At 41.5% G+C, this 18,077-nt stretch overlaps 2 protein-coding genes across 2 annotated transcripts in view; one reads left to right on the plus strand and one right to left on the minus strand.

Moving 5' to 3' along the window:
* Positions 1-5,891, plus strand: part of LOC106804942 (exostosin-2-like) — a 22,156-nt gene extending 16,265 nt beyond the window's left edge. Inside the window, exons 6-13 of the mRNA XM_014806359.1 lie at positions 225-417; positions 721-860; positions 1,187-1,412; positions 2,434-2,617; positions 3,094-3,260; positions 3,606-3,749; positions 4,201-4,329; positions 4,652-5,891. Of these exons, the coding sequence (XP_014661845.1) occupies positions 225-417; positions 721-860; positions 1,187-1,412; positions 2,434-2,617; positions 3,094-3,260; positions 3,606-3,749; positions 4,201-4,329; positions 4,652-4,870 (1,402 nt within the window). The 3' untranslated portion in view covers positions 4,871-5,891. The remainder of the gene's footprint in view (positions 1-224; positions 418-720; positions 861-1,186; positions 1,413-2,433; positions 2,618-3,093; positions 3,261-3,605; positions 3,750-4,200; positions 4,330-4,651) is intronic.
* Positions 5,634-17,217, minus strand: LOC106804927. The gene is made up of 14 exons (XM_014806335.1): positions 17,168-17,217; positions 16,716-16,863; positions 15,850-16,025; positions 15,372-15,508; positions 15,045-15,148; positions 14,232-14,405; positions 13,646-13,762; positions 11,906-12,108; positions 11,011-11,477; positions 10,221-10,493; positions 9,967-10,059; positions 9,274-9,393; positions 6,973-7,091; positions 5,634-6,436 (listed from the first exon to the last, which is right to left on the minus strand). Exons 1-14 carry the CDS (start codon positions 17,215-17,217, stop codon positions 6,368-6,370), a joined length of 2,250 nt encoding a protein of 749 aa, XP_014661821.1. The 3' UTR covers positions 5,634-6,367.
* Between the last annotated feature and the right edge of the window lie 860 nt (positions 17,218-18,077).

The following is an 18,077-nucleotide window of genomic DNA, read 5'->3' on the forward strand; positions in this document are numbered from 1 at the left end:
TCTCTCTCTCTCTCTCTCTCTCTCTCTCTCTCTCTCTCTCTCTCTCTCTCTCTCTCTCTCTCTCTCTCTCTCTCTCTCTTTCTCTTCCTCTCTTCCTTGCTTCCTCTCTTTCTCTCTCTCTTTCTCTCACCTACGATTTTCTCTACTCATCACTGAGAATAGGACGGTTGAGTTGGGTAGATGCGTGTACGAGTGGATTTACCGGTCCCCGTTCTACACTGCAGTGAGCAGAAAATGTGGCTAGCCGTTGCCTCTCAGGTGCTCATCCACTCTGAGTACAGACAGGAGCTGTCTACGCTTGCCGAGGAATATCCGGACATGCTCGTGTTGGATCGCTGCAGCAGCACGTCCGGATCTTTCAACTATTCCCAGCGCTGCCAGGGTGACCACGTGTTCGACTATCCACAGATATTACAAGTACGTACAACGAATCACTGCTGAAGTATTTGTCGTGAGTCTCCACAATTGAACACTGTACTGTATGTATTGTACATATCGTAAACTTCATTATTACTTGCCTTATGTGCACGTTATGCCATTTGAATGTTTATGTTGTTTATTTTGAACAAGAATGAGGTGGATGTATAATACTTGAACTTGTTATTAAAAATGTTTTGAACTATTTTGTACGTTCATGATTGCTCACACCTTAGGTAGTTTATCTTGTTAAACTTTTCCAGGGTCCAGAATTAAGTTTGTTAATGTTTGTATTTAATGCAGGAGTCTACATTCTGTGTGGTACTGCGTGGTGCGAGGTTGGGCCAAGCTGCCCTTGTGGATGCTATGAAATCAGGCTGCATTCCTGTCATTGTGGCAGATACATATGTACTTCCTTTCTCAGAAGTACTGGACTGGAAGAGGTAAAGTTCTTTACAAAACATCAATGCCTCGTTGAGTAATTTTCGGAATATAATCACCTGTTTTCTTTATGTTACATAGAAGTGATACTTGACAAAACCCTAGTTAGACTTTGGTTATTTAATAATAAATCAATAATTTTAATAAATTCGTTATTTAAATGTACAACTAAATTTGCATATACATTTTCGTGAAGTTATCAGTTTTTGCTGTAGACACCAGTACATGATATGCGAAACTACAGGGAACATGTACATAAAATCCACGTATTGCGTTCCGGCGCTTACGCTCGACGTAATGCTGGCGCATTGCGCGTTACTCTCACCAGGGCGGCGCTGACGCTGTACGAGTCGGAGTTGAGTGAGCTGATGGAGGTTCTGCACGCGATCTCGGAGACACGGGTGGTCAGCATGCGCCGCCAGCTACGCTTCCTCTACCAGTCCTACTTCAGCTCCATCAAGAGGATCACGGAGACAACGCTACGCATCGTCAACGACAGGGTGTTTCCCTACGCCGGCAGGAAGTCGGACGAATGGAACACGCCGACGGATAAGGTGAGTGGCGTTATACGTGTTCGCGGAGTTAACGTAGAGTGGTAGACGACAGGCTATGTCGTGTGCTTCTTCAGCTGTCACTACGCGTGCATGTCACGCGCACGCATGCATGCAGGCAGACACACACCTGCAAGTGCTCACACACGCACACGCACGCACAATCACACGCATAATCACACGCACACGTGCCGCACGTACAGACTTTCGAAAATCGATGTTCACGAATACATTGCGATCAGCTGCCGCGTCACATGGCATTCGTACGACATAATATATCGCGTCATGTCGAGTCATGTGACGTTCGTACAACATAGTATATCGTGTCACGTCGCGCTACATGACGTTCGTACGACATATTATATCGCATCACGTCGCGTTACACGACGTTCGTACAACATATTATATCGCATCATGTCGCGTTACATGACGTTCGTACGACATATTATATCGCATCACGTCGCGTTACACGACGTCCGTACAACATATTATATCGCATCACGTCGCGTTACACGACATATTATATTGCATCACGTCGCGTTACACGACGTCCGTACGACATATTATATCGCATTACAGGACGTCCGTAGAACATATTATATTGCGTTACGTCGCGTTACATGACGTTCATACAATATATTATATCGCATCACGTCAACACGACATCGCGTCACGTCACGTAATGTATGATGCTTGCGCAGACGCGACACACCTAAAGCCCGGCGCACACGTGGCGATTTTTATCGCTAGTACTGGTGATTTTTTTGCCGGCGACAGAATCGCCGAGAGATTGCCACGTGTGCGCTGCATGTAGATGGCGATTTTGACGCTAGAAACTCGTCGCTGGAATATCAAACATGTTTGATATTTGTTGCCGAGTCACTGAACAATCATGAACAATCTGAACAATGCAGCAGTATGTTGCCGAGAGATCGTTGCATTGTCGCTGGGTCCCGCACACTTTAATCGCCAGTAGTTGGGCTTAACCGGGTTTAAGACTATTTCCGCGTTCGCTCGATTGCAGCCGCACCTGTCGCCTCCACTCTTCCTCCCGCTCATCGCACCGAAGGCGCAGGGATTCACAGCCGTCGTGCTCACCTACGACCGCGTGCACAGCCTGTTTGAGGTCATCAACCGCGTTGCGGCCGCGCCGAGTCTCTCCAAGGTGCTAGTCGTGTGGAACAACCAGAATAAGGATCCACCGCAGAGTAAGTGTTTGTGGATAATTGGGATGTGTTTTTTTTATACGAGACGAGGGGGTCCGTGGAATATCGCTGTGACGTTGTTTCGGTATTTCCAAGATTGATTCTGATGTGTGTACATTCGTGGTAATGTTTTTATTCAGTAAATCTTATAACCGCTTTGATGCTTGATACCACATAAATGTGATGCCACATAATTATTAATATAGTGTGGATCACAGAATTAATTCTTTAAATTTAATATATTAATTTTAACTGTAAAATTATCTGAACTTTCCATTAGTGCCATATAGAATTGCACTTTTAGTATTGCAAGCATTACTTCTTATCTACCACTCTAGTGTGCTTCAATTTCCTACTTAACTTCTATATGGTACTTGAAAAATACTTAAAAGAAAGCCAATATATTTTCATTTGCACCCAATCCTACCCCTGAAATCACGATGTTGTAATGTGTTTTTGGTTGATTGTGGAACTTTTAGCCTCGATGTGGCCTCGTATCAATAAACCGCTAAAGGTTGTGCAGACAAGAGCCAACAAGTTGAGCAACAGGTTTTATCCATACGATGAGATTGAGACAGAAGCCATACTGGCAATCGATGACGACATCGTCATGCTAACAGCAGACGAACTCGAGTTTGGATATCAGGTGAGAAGCTGTGTATGCGTACATGCGTGCGTATGCACCTGCATGGCTGCATGCGTGCGTGCGTGCGTATGCACCTGCATGGCTGCATGCGTGCGTGCGTGCGTGCGTCTTGGTGTTGTTATTTTTGTTTTTTCATAGGGCTATAAACATGCATGTATAATGTTAATCCAAAGTTATTTACTATTGCCGTTGCTGTGAAAGTACCACGAAAGTTCGCATAGACTTATTTCACACAGATGTTGCGACGAAAGTGTCAACTCCTGTAAGCAAAAGCCAACAGACTAGACTTTTTAATATGCATCAGTTGAATTCCAGTATTGAATACTTACTTGTGTTTGTCTATAGGTATGGAGAGAGTTTCCTGACAGGCTGGTAGGCTTCCCATCACGTTTAAATCTGTGGGACAATAACACTCAGAAATGGAAATATGAGTCAGAGTGGACAAGTGAAATATCCATGGTACTGACTGGTGCTGCCTTCTATCACAAGGTAAGTAAGTGCTTGTAAGTGTTTCAACATACTGTTCTATGTTTGTAGTGCTGTGTGTTGCAAGACCAAGGAGTGTTATTGTTATAAGACTGGAGCACTATGGCATGATACAAGATTCGTCTCCATTTTAATCAAACGCAGAATACAATTAACTTATGACAACAACAACGAAAATGTCATGTTGAGACAACACATCACCGATTGCTGAATATTACACACGTGCTATGTTCCTTTCTTCTTACCTGAGTAACTCACCAGCAGTCAACACCCATGTACAAAAACTGACATTTCTTATTGTTGTGAACCATACACCCCCATAAGCCTAATCTCCTTTTGTAGTCTCATGACTGCTATTGTCCATTGTAAAATATCTCAGGCTAGACTTGACATGTTAATCAGCAATTTTGGCATGTTACTAATAATGTTATAAATGCTTTGTTCTGAATTTCAGTACTACAGCTTTCTGTACACCACTGCCATGCCTGGTAACATTAAGGAGTGGGTGGATGATCATATGAACTGTGAAGACATTGCCATGAACTTTCTCATAGCCAATTTAACTGGAAAACCGACAATGAAGGTAAATGTCAGATCTGTGTACGTTTGTAAATGTTTTCGTTATGAACCATGTTCAAGTATCCCAGCAATTATTTATCATCCGTAAATTAAAATATAAGACACATCTAATCCTTTCCTTCTGATTCAAACTGAACTTTAAATATTAAAATTAATATTTAAAATAATGTAATTTGAAGGAAAGACTGCATTCGTTTCATAAAAACAAGAGCACATAAACTGCAACACTAAACGAACTGTAAACGTACAGTTTGTGGAGAAAAATACAACCATTCAATCAGTATAAAATTTAGATTTAAAAGATTGACTGGTTACGTTTTCTCTAGGTGGCCCCACGACAGAAGTTCAAGTGTCCTGAATGCACCAATGTAGAGATCTCAGCAGATCTGGCTCACATGGTTGAACGAACCGAGTGCATTAACCTTTTCTCACAGATATATGGGCGCATGCCTCTAAAAACTGTTGAATTCAGGGCAGACCCTGTCCTGTACAAGGAAAATGTTCCAGATAATCTAAAGAAGTATAAGGATATTGGCAGCTTATAGTTAACGATGTAATTATATAATCTGGCATCATAGTTTAGCCAGATTCATTAATTATAACATTCTGCATATGAGCTGGTTATCATATAGCAATAATATTGATAATTGCTATGCTATTCTCAAGTATTATGTCAAGGACACTGTTAGTGAGATAGTAATGATGACACGTGTTTATTTTGTTTGTCTGTTTAGTTTATCATTTTACTATACACATGAGAAAACATGCTGCAGCTTACAATTAGTTTTCTCAATAATACATACACACTTAACATGATGAACCAATATGCTTGTGCCAGTAGTGTGACAAAGACATCCTGTTGTAGACAATGTGATATCCCCATGTAAATGTCAAAAGTCATGTTACTGGCATGGCAATGCAGTAGTAATGTATATTGTGTATAAGACTGAGAGGACCAGGACTGCATGCTCATAACTTTTTTCAAATAAAAGGTGTGTACATGTGTAATCAGGAGTAAGATAATATAGAATCCTATATTATCTTACTCCTGATGTAATCGCAGCACTTGTAAAAGTCAAACTGAGAGTGACTTAGAGTACCTCGGTGCCAAACCGATAAGCTAGTGTCAACTTTATAGGCAGCAGTCAATTGCACTAAAGCTGTGCAGTGGTAGATCATGTGCAGGTATGGTTGTATGTCATGTGTAATCTCCATGGCAAATGTGTGTGTAAGACGTTAAATCGGTTGACGGTATGAATTTACGTTTTGACTCGATCACGACGCAGACCAGGAGATGAAGACTTTATCTATCCTTTATAAGTTTATTATTATGATACACAGCTTTAGATAATTAGTTATACAATCAATGTATTGTGCACACGTTTGTGTGTGTGTTCGCGGGTAAAGTATGATTCTCATTAAGAGCTATTACAGTACAGAACACTTTGTTCCACACGTATTGCTTTAATATCTAGCATGCATTTCGCTAGAAAATGCGCTTCTTAAACGTTTGTGATATTTTTATACAAATTTTAAAGTCTAATAAATAAGAATACTTTATAATAAGTAGCAATGTGAGCGTGACTTCTTAAAGATAAGCGCAATTATTTTACATACTTCCTATGACATACTGTAACTGATTTGTTAAACCATTCATATAATTGTACTTTGCACGTACTTGTGTGGGAAAAATACAGTTATTACTGTGGTAGAAAATATGGCAAGCCATCATGAGACAAGCCAATGTAATACTGAAAAGAAACATAAAACCTCCAATATCTATCTCTAATCAAAATGGATGAAACAAATTTAAATTGATAAATATTTCAGTTTTTAAGTAGGTCACCATCTTCCCACCTCATTCTCACCATCTCCCGAACTATCTTACTCTCCTTTCTATACATACGTGTGCACGCGTGAGCGAATGCATGAATCCTCCCCGCACATGGTGGAAAATCGCAACTTGGTTTACATAACAACGTTCAATGGATATCTTGCCATGCGATTTTCCTGGGGATCCGCATGCGCATTTGAAACTAGTCTCATTGACACAGCAAGCGGAAGGCTTGCTTGCGCTTGCTAGAGCTGGTCTTGCGCTTTGGTGCACTTTCCTGTGAATAGGAGTTTAACAAAATATAAATCCCATGCAGTGTGTTAAAATTTCCACGTGCTTGAACAATGTGGTCCATCTATTTGAGTATGATAAACAGCAACAACAAGTTGAATATATATAGACATAGTCATGAACGTGCCTTGTGTAGACATTACGTGACATTTATAGACATGAACATCTGCAGGGTATAGATATGTCCATGGTATACATAGAAGATGACAACACATAATAATACTCATAGGGTCTATGTCCCCCAGGGTACTATCGGAGGGTACCCTGGGTACGGTTCGATATATCGGAACGTACCCTGGTAACTATCTGATATGGTTAGGGTTAGGGAGTAGACGTAGGCGACTCCCTAGACTCGTTAGTGGAGTAGCGATACGGTCGGATATTAATAGTTACCAGCGTCAGTTGCCGAATATTATCGAATCGTCCAGGGACCCTCCGATACCTACATACCCTGGGGGGACATTAACCTTCTCATGAATTAAATCTAATCCACATATAATATGCAAATACCAAGGAAATTACCTGCACTGTAGGTGTTTTGAACAGGGATTCATCACTGTATGATGACAACATTTCCTTGGCAACGTTCTTTTTGGAGTTGTGTGTTTTTGACTTGCCAAATTCTTCTGTGGTCGATGTATCTGTACCGCACACAAAACAAACGCTATATAACTGATCATGTTTTCCATACAAACAAACAAATTAACATGAAAATTACTCAATGAAATCGTTGTCAAATCCACTTTCTGTTGGTAAATATAAATACATTTGCTCTATTTAGGTTTATAATGATATACAAATAGAGGAGGGGCACTTTGGATTGTAGTAATTTCGTCCCGCTTTCTATATTTTTAGCTCAGTGGGGCCAATAGCTCAGATGCAGCTTGTAGCAATCGCCTGAGACGTCCGTCCTGGTGCCGTCCGTCCAGTCAACATGTTGCACAAATCTTATCCGCTCGACGTACGGTCACGATATTCGCGGACGTGGGTGGTATCCGAAACATCAGTATGCGATGTCGAAGCTGGGGGTCAAAGTCCAAAGGTCAAGAGTGTTGTAAAAGTAAGGCGAAGATTCCCTCCTTTAACCTTAAGTATATCGGAGAAATGCTCACGAATTGCGCACAAATCATCTAAACGCTCGACTAGTCGTGATAGTCATGATATGCATCATCTAGGAAAACCATCACTGTGCCGAAAGATTTGGAGGTTAACAGCCGTCAAAGGTCAATGGCACATGGCAGATTTTAGACATTTTACTGAGGACATGGTGCTCTGACAGAGTTATTGAAACCACCTTAATATATGTAAATTCAGTCAGTGACCTAGCATTTTTTATGCGCTCTTATATTGAACGGACGCATTTCGAAATGTGCTTTCTGCTGAATGGACAACTACAGTCTCCGGATAACCTTTTCACCTCAATGAAGGTTAAACATGGATTCGTTTCACGTTAGCAGACAGAACTCTGTTACCGCCGGTTTGCTGCTAGATCTTATACATGCGTTGTCATTGAGCCTCACAATGTCCATACAGTGATTTCATAAGCTAAAACTTTGTTGAAGAAGCGTTATATTGCTCCTTAAATTGTATAAATTTCTTGGCATCTTACCGTCACGTGTTGTTAAAGCCGCACAATCCGCATCTAACGCCCTAATTTTTATACTAAGACTCAGCAAATACCTTTCGTGTATGTCATAAATCATACTTACCTATGGCAAATAACTCTAGTTTCCTCCATTTGACGCGCGCTTCAACACAGAAAGAGGTGCGAAATGGTAATCAGGCGCAACCTAAATTGTTTGTCAAAACAAACATAACATCGAAGTTTGGTGACGGACGTAACATTTTTTCTATCTTTGCTGCGCCAGTTACCCTTTATTGTCACCGCGGCACTGCTCCCGGTTGCTTAGATTTGGGAACTGTCAACACGACATCGGAGGTATTTTCAAAATACTGTTTATAAGACACGGCGTGAAATGGCACCGATACTGCGCTTTGATTCCCTTGCCATAACGTAGCTATGATTATGGCATCGACGAATGTTTTTGCTGTCTATACTGAAGAACACTTAGGTTGGATGCCCCTCAGTTGTGCGGCTGTACAATTGTTAAACTTCCATTGCCCATCTGCCACGTGCATTTGGGGAGAACTGTGTAGTTATTTGCTCTTCGCTTAATTAGGTACAGTGGCCACTCTACTTATTTCAGCCTGTGAGGCTTGGTCAGGGTAAATGGGTATGGAGGCTCTACCTATCTTCTTGAAATAGTAGTTGCCTACTACGTACGATGGGCAGATTATAGACGTGCTTTAATTCTTAATGACACTTAAACTTATGCGCCATCTCGTGGCCAACTTTCCATAACTATCCAACTGAACATTCCTATGAGAAGGTTCCTTAACCATCCCTGCATGCCTTCCACTGTTTCAGCGATATCGTGACACACATTTGGGACTAACAGGGTTTACTAGAATCCCACCACTCCACCACAGAGTCACCGCAGTAGACGTTAGATGAGCGCTGTCGCTCCGCGGCACTTGTTTATTGACTTGCCAAATGCAACATCATAGATAATGTATAAGTATGTGATCTTTCCCCGGTACAGAGTAAGTGGTTAGGTTGACTCTTGCCTTCTTGACAGAATTTACTGACCAACTTTTCAACTATTTGAATTAAAACACAGATTTCCCTAAATTCCACGTGTTAACCAAAAGTACACGAAACCTAATACACATTTATGAGTACATGAATAGTCCAGCATGTTTATGACAACCTCGAACACTACGTGCCCATGTGTGCGTTTCCCTTTGCGAATTAAACCTAACCTAGGTTAACATAGTCGTGGTCTTGCAGAGCTGGTGACATCATTGGCATGTATGCAGCTCTAGTCATCTTCTGCCTTCTCATCTGCTTGACTACTGTACTCATGTCCTGGAGAGTCAACCCTGCAAGTTTAGTGTGAGCAAACACATTGTATTTAATAAATATGTGAAAAAACAGTAGTAAATGAAGAATTGTATGCATGGGAATTCAATTGTTACAGTTACCCATCTCCATGGCTCTACAGTTGCTTCAAATTATCATATTTATAATGCTGTCAGTAAAAATGTCTAACAATTTCTTCAGTTTTGAGTTTCAATTGCAGAACGTGTGGTCTATCGATCACGTAGGGACAGTAGTAACATTCTGAAATATCTTCGTAGTAAGAACGAACAGTATATATATATATTGCAGGGTATTCCCCCAGGGATTTCTGAGGGTGTGTTGATTATGGACGGATGGGGGAAGACCATGATTGAAATCACGCGTGTCATAAGCTCACCAATACACAGGAGATGAGACATGTACATCAAGCTGTGTAAACACAGCATGGTTGTGTTGGGTTTAGGTAAACATAGCTGGGAATGAAGGCATGTCACAGGATTTATGGGATGCCGCAAATTAGCTTCAGGTATGAAGGCGTGTCAGCCCAGCCCGGCTCACAGGCATGGGGAGAACCCTGTATTGTATATAAGTACCTGGAGATGATGCGTCACTGCTTATGGATTGGTTGCCAGGGCTACTGAATAGGTTGTCTGTGTTTTCTTGTATCGATGGACTGCACAGACCCACTGCAACATTATAACACTGGAAAGTTGAAACCACACTATGTAGTTCGTGAGGTACCAATAAATAACATAGCTACAATACATGAGCAAATTTTTGCTAATGATATAGATATATGGTATTTACAAGTATAAACTGTGGTAGGAAGAATAATCTGTTTGCATACCAATTTCCCAACTACTACGTTTGTTGGATCTTAGGACCCTCTCAACCTGTTGGTTTAAATTCGCTTTCTTGGCGGGCGTCTTGAACTTTCTGTCTTTCGTGTTTGACTTTGGTTTACTTTTGGTTTTTGACCTGTTACTGTTGGTTGATTGCTTCCATGCATTCGCAGTACGTTCTGGCATTTTTCTCAATTGTCTTCCAGCAGAAGGCTTCAGTTCGCCCACATACTCCTTTTGGTTAGTCTCCTGCGTCTGGATAGAATTTACTTTACTTCCTGCAATCAATTTATATTGGGCACTGTTACATTGATCAGCAATTATGCTCCAAAGTGGAAGAGACTAGTAGGTAACTGACGAAACCAATTCGATAATTTTCTCTCGATTAATAATTACTGGAGAAAGGTAATCATTCTTATATTACTCTTGCCAACGATAAACAAAACAGATTCAACCACCAAAACAACGATAAACACGTCACAAATCGTGAAAAACTGCACCTAACCGATTAAACCGTCTATTAACAATCCTGGAAATAGCAGCCCATTCCCAAGATTAGAACTGCTAACTTTCAAGCAGGACTGGCCAATTTTTATGGAGGGTTATATAATAGAAATAAACATTTTCGAAGTCAGGCCTGAATGTGTTTTCAGACTTATTTCTAATACCGCTATAAACATGATTTCTCACATGCACGCACACACGCACACACACGCACACACACACACACACATGCACACACACGCACGTGTGCACACACACAGACACCATCTACAGACGACGGCAGACACCCACCCGGTGTCTGCTCCCGCGATCTCGATCGCGTACAAGGTGGATCATAGTACATCCAGCTGTCGTCCGGCTCCCCTTCCCACCGGTCGGCCGACTTCGCTCGCTTCGTCTCGGGGCTCTTCGGATGCGGCGCGACCGTTGCTACCGGCGACGGCCTCACCGTGGCGACCGGCATCCTGGCTCCCTGCGACATCGCCGCGCCGGCAGCGGCCGCCACGGCTCCCGGGAAGCTGAGATCCCTGCGGAGCATTCCCGCGGGCTGTGCCGGGTGTAGTGCGGCCGTGGTCGGCATCCGGGAAGACGGAGCGGGAGCGTCTCCCGAGTAAAGTGTCGAGTAGTCCGAGTCGATCCTCGAAAACGTAGAGGTCGCCACCCGAGCTTGCGGCACGAAGAACGGATTTCCGGAGTCGCCGCATCGGTTCGCGTCGGAGGTCGGCACGCACGTCCCGTCCCAAGACCACGCGCTAGAACTAAGAAGATACTGCGTGACAAAGTAATCTACTATACCTCACGAGTAGTGTGAGGATCGCGATACTCTGAAGCTCGTCCGTGTTGAAATTACAACACAGAGAACACTAGTGTTGGTATATGTGTGCTATATTAATTGTCAAGAGCCCGTTATAGTTTATATCCTATAATGTCTTGATGATTAAATAAACTGACTGAGGGAATCTCACTTTCCTTTATACCACAATGACATGGTAACTAATTGTGAGCGATTGTGTGCTCTATGACATGTTCCTTCTCCAATCAAAACAGTGTTAGCAGATCCTCTTGTATAGAACGCACACCCGTCTGCAAAGTGCAATTTTGGAGTTTTCCATGATAAGCCCTAATATACGGGTTAGACTGTATTAATATACAGTGCACTGAGCCTGTATGTGAGATGGTTTCACACCGCTGCATGCTATCCTGTGGTGGTGGTGGTGGTGGTGGTGGCCATGTGATCCTAGCCTCGTGCCTGGCCTCCTCCTGCACGGACACCTGCTTCCTCAGCAGGGCTTCGTAATACTTCCTCTGCTGGGCCTGCATCTCTGTGAGCATCTCTCTGCTTGCTAGCCCTCTCTCGCTGTCAACCTTCTCCTGCCACCCCTGGTACTCCTGCAGTAGACATTATGGGGTGGGGTGAACCCAATAGCACTGTTTGCTGTAGAAGGACATGCTCTAATAAGTGGAAATCAAACTAGAAAGGGCAGTTGTCGCCAACTACATGTATCCCCCGTGATCTAGTATGAATGAAATATCTCTGTAAGGACGTAGAAGGTAGGTAAAGTTAAATAAGTCACAAAGACAAAGGTTTGTTACACAACTCATCTGCCTGAGATGTGCAAGTATGTTAAAATTGGTTGCCTTAGGGGTTTTGGTACGCGACACACCTTCTCCCCAAGATGTGTAAGTATACGAAGTTTGCTCGCACTAGGTCAATTAGGGGTCAAGTTATAGAGCGGAAGGGAGATATGATGAAGATTAAGGTCAAGGTCAATGTCAAATAAAGGTTGGAGTGACCTGGTTTCGGTATGCGACACACATTCTCCCCAAGATGTGTAAGTATACCAAGTTTGGTCGCGCTAGGTCAATCAGGGGCCGAGTTATAGAGCGGAAGGGAAATATGATCAAGGTCAAAATAAAGGTAAAATAAAGGTCGTAGTGACCTGGTTTTGGTACGCTGCGCACCTTCTCCCCAAGATGTGTAAGTATACCAAGTTTGGTAGCGCTAGGTCAATTAGGGGCCGAGTTATAATGGTTTTGGTACGCTGCGCACCTTCTCCCCAAGATGTGTAAGTATACCAAGTTTGGTAGCGCTAGGTCAATTAGGGGCCGAGTTATAGAGCGGAAGGGAAATATGATCAAGGTCAAGGTAAAGGCCAAATAAAAATCGTAGTGACCTGGTTTTGGTAGCGCTAGGTCAATTAGGGGCCGAGTTATAGAGCGGAAGGGAAATATGATCAAGGTCAATGTCAAGGTAAAATAAAGGTTGCAGTGACCTGGTTTTGGTATGCGACATACCTTCTCCCCAAGATATGTAAGTATACCAAGTTTGGTAGCGCTAGGTCAATTAGAGTCCGAGTTATAGAGCGGAAGGAAAATATGATCTAGGTCAAGGTAAAGGTCAAATAAAGGTCGCAGTGACCTGGTTTTGGTACTCTGCACACCTTCTCCCCAAGATGTGTAAGTATACAAAGTTTGGTCACGCTAGGTCAATTAGGGGTCAAGTTATAGAGCGGAAGGGAAATTCTCTGTGGCGGACCGAGCGGCGGCGGCGGCAGCTGGACAGACATGAAACCATAGTATCCATGCCGACTTCGTCGCGGGGGATACAATTAGGTCAAAAAGTAATGGGCCTGGCAGTTTTTCAAATGTGGTTTGATCTAGGGCACACGACATGATATATCCGGTTAATACACTTGTTCTGCAGTCAGAAACACTGACAGATTTGGCCAACACCAGCCAAAACTTCCATAACAAATACGGCCATTGTACCCAGTTGTAGATCAGGAGATTGTACTATATTTACTTAAATAAATTCGGATCATTGCCTTGCCCTGTAAAACAGAAAATCACTGGATTCATCTCTGGATGAAAATGTGGGCATTGCTGCATACACGCACTAAGCAAGTTGGGTAGACTGGCCAATTACCTGCAATGTCTTGCTTATGTAAGCTTCCACTTCCTTCTGGCTTTTCAGTTGAGCAGCTACGAGCTGTTGTTGGTGGCTACCCTGCAACTCAATCTGCTCCTGTTGGTCTTGCTGCATCTGCATAGAACATACGAGTGAAATATCATGCTGATGCCATCTTTGTGTACAGAGCACAGACAAATATTAACCACGTCTAATTCGAACATCAATTCATTACAGAATTATATCTGTGCTTTCTAGCTGCTTAACGAGCACATATGGGTACATATGCTACCTATCATGGCTGGCAGTGTTTCTGTTTAGCAGCTATGCTGTCGCACATTAACTTCCACTGGAGCTGGGATTTCTTGTTTGGGATCGAAACAGTCAAGCACTGGTATGCTATGTTACCTATCCTAGCGGGCCACAGAAGGAGCGTTCACACCACATTCCCATCACAGCGAATCCTTCTACTACACTACACTACTACCGCGACAGGTCATGCGTGCTGCAGTGGCGAGGACGAGTCTAGTGTATTGACACAAGAAGCGGAAGAGACCTATCATAGCGTGTAATATTGCTGTTTATCTGGGACACACAAAGTCACCTTCCACTGGAGCTGGGATTGCTTCTGCTGGGCGAGGAAATGCTCGTGTATCTGTTGCCGGTTAAGTCTCTGCTGCTCTGCGTACTCCTCCCTCATCACTGCTATCACCTTCTCCTGCGCCTCCTCTCGTGTTTTATCCAGCATTTTCTCCAGCTTTGCAATCTCTGTTTCCTTCTGTAAGAGTGAGCAATGCTGAATACATCGCAGTGCTAGTTTTTATATATCGGTTTTATATCGCACCTAACATTGATATATGAATATATATATAAGTATAATTACACGTTCACTCTTTAGTATTGAATTAATGTGATCATGCTTCACACTTTGATAATCAACTCTCGATGTGGTCATCAATACAGCCTGCTTAGCAGACATCTGTATGTATACAAAGACTTGTGCACATAGATATTCTGCTACACAGGTTTCGGTAGATATGTATAACCCATATTCATTGAGCAATTAATGGCAGTCACAAGAACATGGTTGAGCAAAGGCCATCAAGGGTTTACAAACATAACACAAAAACCATTTTCCAGGCATTATTGTGCATCTTTCAGAATCATGAGATTTTAGCCAAATACAATCTGTAAGCTATATTTTGCCTAATAAATGATTAGTGAAGAAACTTTTGTAAGAAGCAAATTTAATAAGGGTACTCTCGGATACGAGAGACATATCAATCTTAAGGACTTTTCAAAACCAAAATTATATCTGCCTATTTTCCAGCCCCTGTAAAAACCCTGGAAATTCCTAGTTGTTTTACTGTCAAAAGTAAGAGAGATAGCTAAATCAGTGACACATATGTATGCGTACGTTGGCAATGATGGCATCTCGTTCTTTTAACTGTTCGTGATCGGCTGTACTGAGCTGAACAACCTTAACAACTCGATCTGTCGTCGCTTCTATTGTCTTTTGCACTACAAAATCCATAACAGAGTACAATTATAATGAGTATATATGTGCACACAGGTTCATGCAATCAGTCAATCAAAATATTGTGCATATTTATCTATTGTATGTAATGTACTTTTACTCTTCAATGTACCAGTTGCACTAATGATATAATGAATAGTTGTAATGATAAATAAAGTACAGTTTCTCTGCAGTGTAGACTTCTCACCTAACGTGCAAATTACGTACCTTTATCACACAGCTCTTTTGTTTGTAAAGTTTCATCCGGCACATTTGCATTGACGTCATGACCTATTTTTTCCACAAGTGTCTTCACTTCGGCTGTGCACTCCCGCATACATGCTGTCAGCCCGCGGAATAACTCTCTTCATAGAAATTTTAAGAGCACACAAGCGTTACACAACTTACAAGGCCATAAATAGTGAGGACATGAACATATCTCTACTCTATATCGCATATAGCTTTGTTCACAGTGATACTATACACTCTATGGCAGTCTATGCTACAGCATACATAGTGAACTGGAACTATACGTTCTAAGTAACTAGGCTGAAAATGCACCTGGTACGTGGTGACTCACTCCTAAACAATGTTGTGATGCAGTTTTTGATACTACATAAGATTACACTTTTAAAATGCTTACACTAAAAATCGTAATTAATAAACTTATTGTGTACATAAAAATATATTTGCTACAAATATTTACCTGAACTCTTTATCCTTTGCTCTTGCCCTGTTAGCTTCGAGTTGCTGGCGGAATAAGGGTGTGGGTGTTGGGCCAGCGTTGTTAGGCAATGATGCATTATTCTGCTGATTGCTGGTGTTGTTATCTCTACTGTTGTTGGAGAACAGTAATGGCATGGACATATAGCGTTGATAATCCTGTGGTAAATGAAATACACATTATATATGCCATAGGAAGAATTACAATCATACTATGCAGTGATCACCATGTTGTTTCATACAGTCACACACAAAAATGTTCGAATGTTTGCTTACACTAACCATGCACAGTTAATGTTATTTGAGCTGCTAAAGATAACAATAGTTTGTGGAACAAAAATTAATGCATCAGTTTAAATTAATACCAAACAGCTATAGAGCCCAAAGCAGGCGAGTTTGCCATGCTATTTAAAGAGATATACTTGACCCTAGGTTCCTTGCATATTTTTAGTTAAAATAAGTTTAAATTACGCTACATAAAAATTTCACTGTTCAATATTTATTAGAATTGTTTTTTTTTATGTTTTAAAACTAACGGCTGTATCATTGCTTACAACAACGCTGGTGCCACTACTAGCCCATCTGCTTTCAAAGTTGTGAATCACAACTTTTCGGCTGCAGGCTAGAGACCAAAGGTGTTTCTTACTTACTTCGAAACTCAATGTCGTTATATGACAAATGTGAATACATGATTATAGAAATTTGTAGGTATATGCTATATAATTTATGCACTTTGCCACTTACCATAATAATTAATATACACAAAAGTTCTAGGAATGAAATTAATAATTTTAATTAAACTCGTAATAACTAAGCAGTAGATTATATTTATAATGAGCACATTCTTACATCAGTCTGCTGTGATTGGCCAGATCCACTTAGACTCTGTGAAGCAAAATCCTGAGAAAAATCTTGGGTCTGTGAATTCTCACTAGAGTTGAAAGCCGAGTCATACTGATCCAATGAGCACGTGCTAAATTTTTGAGGGAGCAATGATCTGAGGAATACACAGAAACGTCACCGTCACATGAATAAAAATGGCAGAAATGATTATTACTACTATTAGTAATAGTATTAGTAATACTAATAGGATATATGGGCCAAAGCATGATCTTACTCTTAGTCTTAGAAGTTAGATGTCATCTATTCTATCAGTAATAGTATGATTTCAACATTAACTTGATTTGTACTGAGTGAGTAACAACATATTAAATCCATGACACTGTCACTGGTACTGATACTAATAGTGATAATCAATTAGTATTACTGATGACTGATCTATACTGTACTAGAAAACTTACCCTGGATTTGTGCTAAACAGGTCTTTAGCGTTAATTACATTCCTCTTCATTGTCCTGCAAATGACAAAAGTCTCACTTGACTAGTATCATGACTCTATATAACACATTTTCTGTGATAAGACTTACTTCTAATATGACGATGAGTGCCAATGGCAATGATCATGTAAACAAATAACATTCGTTATAGAAATCCTACAATGACGCCGCAAATTGCAAACCAGACGAAAACAGTGACTGCTCATCAGATGGCAGCACATGCCAATTGAACGCCGATTTCCACGTGCGTGGTACCTTTCCACAAAACTGACGATTTACGAGAGTAGGGTATGTATACAATAGAAACGCAGTACATGCCATAGGACTTATATAACATAGCGTACTGGTGGAGGATGTGAACTGATAATTACAAATATACATCTATCTGTTCTAATATCAGTTCTTAGAACATACAGTGATACACTACAGCGGTCTGCGAACTAGGCGAGAATTTCTACAGTCATCAGATGGCAGCACACTAACATCTGGACAAGAGAGCGTTTCACAACATTGTGTCGGTGTGAAGTCGATGGTAAACACAGGTTAGTGTTTAGTGTTAGGATTCAATTTACTATTTATATTGCATGCATTATGTTGTCATGCACATTGTAAGTACAGTAATAGTATTCTTTTACTTATCCAATCATCCAATCGTAACCAAGTATGAAGTAAGCTTAGCAAATGACAAAACATTAGTAGGATCAAGTTCAAGTAGGCCCCTACCCTAGATACAATAATGTAACCCAAACCCAAGAGGATAGGGTTACAACGCGAGCCTATACTTTTGTGCGGAGGAATGCCCGAGTGAATCACTCGGGCAGGTTTGCTGGTGTATTTTCAGAGACTAGAACTTCCAAACTGGGTTTATTCTCAA

The sequence above is a fragment of the Priapulus caudatus genome, unplaced genomic scaffold, assembly GCF_000485595.1.
Source record: "Priapulus caudatus unplaced genomic scaffold, Priapulus_caudatus-5.0.1 Scaffold93, whole genome shotgun sequence".
NCBI lineage: Eukaryota > Metazoa > Priapulida > Priapulimorpha > Priapulimorphida > Priapulidae > Priapulus > Priapulus caudatus.

Excerpts from the sequence above, each read along its gene's own strand:
- LOC106804927 (XM_014806335.1), bottom strand. The coding sequence starts at position 17,217 with ATGAAGAGGAATGTAATTAACGCTAAAGACCTGTTTAGCACAAATCCA. Across the intron at positions 13,763-14,231 it reads AATCCCAGCTCCAGTGGAAG|ATGCAGCAAGACCAACAGGA; the intron begins GTGACTTTGTGT and ends TGTTCTATGCAG. Across the intron at positions 7,092-9,273 it reads CCACGACTATGTTAACCTAG|ATACATCGACCACAGAAGAA; the intron begins GTTAGGTTTAAT and ends TGTGCGGTACAG.